Below are 4,813 nucleotides of genomic sequence, written 5' to 3' on the forward strand. Positions count from 1 at the left end.
ACATTGCAAGTAGATAAATAGGTACCACTTCGGTGGGAAGGTCACAGCGTTCCGTGCGCCTTGGTGTTTAGTCATGCCGGCCACATGACCACGGAAATGTCTTCGGACAGCGCTGGCTCTTGGGCTTTGAAACCGAGATGAGCACCGCAACCCTAGAGTCGGATTCGACTGGCTTTCAAGCAAGGGAACCTTTACCTTTTAGGTACACTTTTATTACTTTTCATATTTTACACAAACCGACATACATACAACATATAACAAACATCCACTTACATACATAACAAAGAGATCAGTATAACTCTATTGCCATTTTTAACAATTTTCTTAAATCACTTTCTATAGGTTTGCTTAAGTTTCTGTACACTCTTTATCTTTTTACCGTAGTTTCTAATTAACTAAATGAGATTAATAATACCAAAATTTCCATTACTTTAACCTATGCATTTATATTGTACCAGTCATACAGTTTTTTCCACGTCTTTTGAAATGTTGAGTCTGTTGTCCCTCTCATCAACGATGACAGTTTATCATTTTCAGCCGTCTCCAACAGTTTATTCACATATTCTTGCTTCTTTGGTGCTTCCATTTGTTTCCAATATTTTGCATATAGTATTCTTGCTGCCGTAGATAGGTGTACTATCAAATATCTATCACCTTTATCAAAATCCTTTGGAAATATGTTTAGTAGTAATATTTCCAGCATTTTAATCCCTCTCTGGGTAAAGTAGTATTTCCTTTTGTCTGTCCTGAACCTACTGCCCATCAGCTTCGTTGGATGCCCTCGAGCTCTAGTATTCTCGGGGTGGGAGAACTCACTCCACCTTGATGGACCAAGGGTATGATTCTATAGAAGGCAGCTAGGCGTCTGTTCATGGAAGGGGTGGTGCCGGATGACCGACTGCATAGCTTCCTTCTGGGAACTTTTTATAGGGGGGTCTCGTTTTCAAAATGACCCTGAGTTCACTTGGCGAACTTGTGCACAAGCTTGGTTTTTGATGCCATCCGTTTGCTGAGGAGGGCCAAACTTTGCTTCTTGTTGTCCTCTGAACCTGACTTTCCTTTGGCATCAGCCAAAGCGAGAAAGTTGCGCAACTAGAACTTTTGTGTGCTGGCACTTGACCAGTAGTGATCATTTCTTAAGAACATAAGAGACGCCAATGTTGGATCAGGCCAAAGGCCCATCCAGTCCAACACTCTGTGTCACACAGTGGCCATAAATACCAGGTGCCATCAGGAGGTCCAGCAGTGGGGCCAGGACACTAGAAGCCCTCCCACTGTTAACCCCCCCCCCAAGCACCAAGATGACAGAGCATCACTTGCCCCAGAGTCCCTATCTATACCTTGTGGCTAATAGCCACTGATGGACCTCTGCTCCATATGCTTATCTAATTCCCTTTTGAAGCCGTCCATGCTTGTAGCCGTCACCACTTCCTGTGGCAGTGAATTCCAAGTGTTAATCACTCTTTGGGTGAAGAAGGACTTCCTTTTATCCGTTCTAACCTGACCGCTCAGCAATTTCATGGAGTGCCCACCGAGTTCTTGCACAAGAGAATGAAGTTTGAGCTTTAAAACCAATAGAGTTTTATTCAAGGTGTAATAACTGAAGTGTGCATATGCACATGAAAGCTTATACCTTGAATAAAATTTTGTTGGCATCTTTAAGACCCACAGAGTTTAATTCTGGGCATAAGCTTTTGTCCGTATGCCTGCTTCTTATCTGATGAAGTGTGTGTGTACACTCGAAAGCTGATCCCCAGAATTAAGCTTTGTGGGTCTTGAAGGTGCCGCTGGACTCAAAATGTGTCCTGCTGCTTCAATCCAACATGGTGCCCTCCTGAATCTTCCTTGCGCAAGAGTTATTCTAGCCGACAGCCCAGAACCCGCATGTCTGCTTTGCCTGAGAGATTCCGCCCTCCTCTGCAGGATGAAGAGAAGGGGGTCTGTGACGGCGAGTGGGAGGGAATGCGCTACTTCAACTGTCCCCCAAAGCGGGGCCTTTTCGTCAACCTGGAGCTGTGCCAGCCCGACATGCGCTTCCAGTGCAACGACAGCGCTTTCCTGGAGTCCGCCGAGTTCAGTGAGTTCCGCTCCGCCGGTTGAATTACTCCAAACATCATCTTCTCTGACGAGTCACGTTGGTGAGGATCAAATCCTCGACCGGCCGTTTTCCTCCAGCAGCTCCTGGTGTCGTGGCCTGGCTTCTCTTGGCCTCGTCCTGCACTGCCATTCCACTGCCATGCAGGCCCGTAGCCACGGTGGGGCATTTAGGGGCGTAGCCCCATCAGGGGTGAGGCCTACTGCCCTGCCACTTCTGGTCAGTTTCACTCCCCTAACAGCTGATTCTAGGGGAGTGAAACTGACCAGAAGCGGCAAGACCCCTGGGGCAGGCAAGGCCCCTAAGTTTCCGGGGGAACTAATCTAATCAGTAATCTAATTAAGTTCCCCGCTTCCTGCTCCTTTGCCCCAGCGCCCTGGCTCCTGCCCCACCAACCAGAATTGTCTGGTTTCAGGTCGGCTGCCACGTGGTTTGGAGTCGTCCCCCACTTCCCAAAGCATCATCTTACTGCCTCTCCTTATTGGGAGACCTTCACTGGACAATTGGGCAAATGTCACTTTGAAAAGGTTGTCTTGGCATGATTTACCACCAAGTTCCCTAACTTTGCTGCTACATCTCTTAAAGCTAGAAAAGCCCTATCCGCACCTAGTCCCCCAAGACCAGAATGTTATGTTAGAGTTGTTGGTTTTTTGTTTTTGTTTTTTAAAAAAAACCCTTTCTTTCAGGTGGGTTTTTTTCACCAGAGGTTCAGAGCAACTCGCCCCCTCTCAGGGATGATTTGGCCGTGCACGTGCTGCGGGGGCGGATGCGGGGGATCCAGGGCCACTGCAACTCTTGCTACATGGATGCCGCCCTCTTCAGGTAGGAGGCTCCGCTTGACTCCACTCCCAGGGCACGCCCAAGCCGCTCCCTTTGAAAGCTGTGCTTGGTCCATTGCAAGAGATGGTCCACCTTGACACTCTTCTTGAAGCTACCAAAAAACCAAACAAACAAAAAAAACGGATAGGAAACCTCTGATTAACCAGAAAAAAAAAGGGGGTGGGGTTTAACTTTGGTGTAGTTTGGTGTAATGGTTTGGAGGGAGGACTCTAATCTGGGAGAACCGGGTTTGATTCCCCACTCCTCCACATGCAGCTGCTGGTGTGACCCTGGGTCAGTCACAAGTTATCTCAGAGCTGTTCTCTCAAGGGCAGTTTCTGTCAGAGCTCTCTCAGTCCTACTTACCTCACAGGCAATGCTCCCTCTAAGCTGTGGAGTCTTGTGAGCAAAAATCCTACTTTGTGAGCTGGCATTAAAGTTGTGAGTGAGCGATTTGGCTACTGCATAAATTAGTTTGCTCTGGAGCCACCCTTCCTGAGCGAAGACAAAAATGTGTGAGCCGCAGGTGAAAAAACTGTGAGCCAACTCACGCTAACTCATCTTAGAGGGAATACTGCTCACAGGGTGTCTGTTGTGGGGAGGCGAAGGGAATGAAATTATAAGCCACTCTGAGACTCCTTTGAATAGCGAAGGGCAAGGTATAAATCCAATCTTCTCTTTTTCTTCTTCTAAGTACCAGAGGTCTAATATTGTTTGTGTAGAAGGCATTAAAGGTACATGTATAGTGACCACATTACAACTATCAAATTGTAAAATTATGAAAATATGGTTAGGATTGCATGAAGACATCAACATGCGTCACAATAGTAATGGTTAGGGTTTTTCTTCAGTTGCAAGGATTTTGGCACGTGTCATTGCAATTGTTAATGTATGCAATTACTGATTTTGTAAATTTGTTACTGTGATCCTACTCATTACTGTGACCAATGTTCCCTGTAAGCTGTGGAGTCTCTTGAGCAAAAATTCTACTTTGTGAGCTACTGGGATTAAACTTGTGAGCAAGTGATTTGGCTACCGCATAAATTAGTTTCCTCTGAAGCTGTCCTTCCTGAGCGAAGACAAAAATGTGTGAGCCGGAGGCTAAAAAACTGTCAGCTGGCTCACACTAACTCAGCTTAGAGGGAACATTGACTGTGACATGTGTTGTCTTCACAATTGTATAATTTTTATAATTTTTCAAGTGGGTAGTTCTATTGTGGTCACTATACATGCACCTTCAATGCCTCCTACGCAAACAATATTAGATCTCTGCTACTTAGTACCCACCCACCCCCGCCTTTTTCATTCTCCAAGAAGCACCAAAGGCTCCTGAGATTGGGGACCCCTAACATGGTGTCTGTGGGCATCATGGCCCCTGTCAGCCCCTTTCCTGGGGTCTGCCAAGTGTTTCTAGAAAGTGGCTGCGGCCAGGTGGGGCGTTTGCCCAGCAGGGCTTCTGATTGGCCATTGGAACTTTGATTCACTGTATACCTTTTTTTAAATGTTGCTTTGGCGTCAGCTGCCGCCACATCACAAGGATCTTCACTGACTCTGCCAGTTTGGTGCAGTGGTGAAGTGCGCGGACTCTAATCTGGGAGAACCGGGTTTGATTCCCCACTCCTCCACTTCGACCTGGCTGGATGACCTTGGGGAAGCCACAGTTCTCTCAGAGCTGTTCTCTCAGGAGCAGTTTCTGTCAGAGCTCTATCAGCCCCACCTACCTCCCAGGGTGTCTGTTGTGGGGAGGGGAAGGGAAAGGAGTTTGTAAGCCACTCTGAGACACCTTTGGGTAGTGAAGGGCGGGGTATAGATCCAATCTCTTTTTCCAGTTTGCTGTAGTGGTTAAGTGCGCGGACTCTAATCTGGGAGAACCGGTTTGACTCCCCACTCCTCCACTTG

General features: G+C 47.1%; 1 protein-coding gene across 1 annotated transcript in view; it reads left to right on the top strand.

Moving 5' to 3' along the window:
• Nucleotides 1-4,813, top strand: part of LOC107121438 (ubiquitin carboxyl-terminal hydrolase CYLD-like) — a 37,774-nt gene that overhangs the window by 13,906 nt on the left and 19,055 nt on the right. The window contains exons 6-7 of the mRNA XM_015424346.1: nucleotides 1,924-2,095; nucleotides 2,782-2,917. Of these exons, the coding sequence (XP_015279832.1) occupies nucleotides 1,924-2,095; nucleotides 2,782-2,917 (308 nt within the window). The remainder of the gene's footprint in view (nucleotides 1-1,923; nucleotides 2,096-2,781; nucleotides 2,918-4,813) is intronic.

Source organism: Gekko japonicus, unplaced genomic scaffold (genome assembly GCF_001447785.1).
Source record: "Gekko japonicus isolate JY-2015 unplaced genomic scaffold, Gekko_japonicus_V1.1 scaffold3999, whole genome shotgun sequence".
NCBI lineage: Eukaryota > Metazoa > Chordata > Lepidosauria > Squamata > Gekkonidae > Gekko > Gekko japonicus.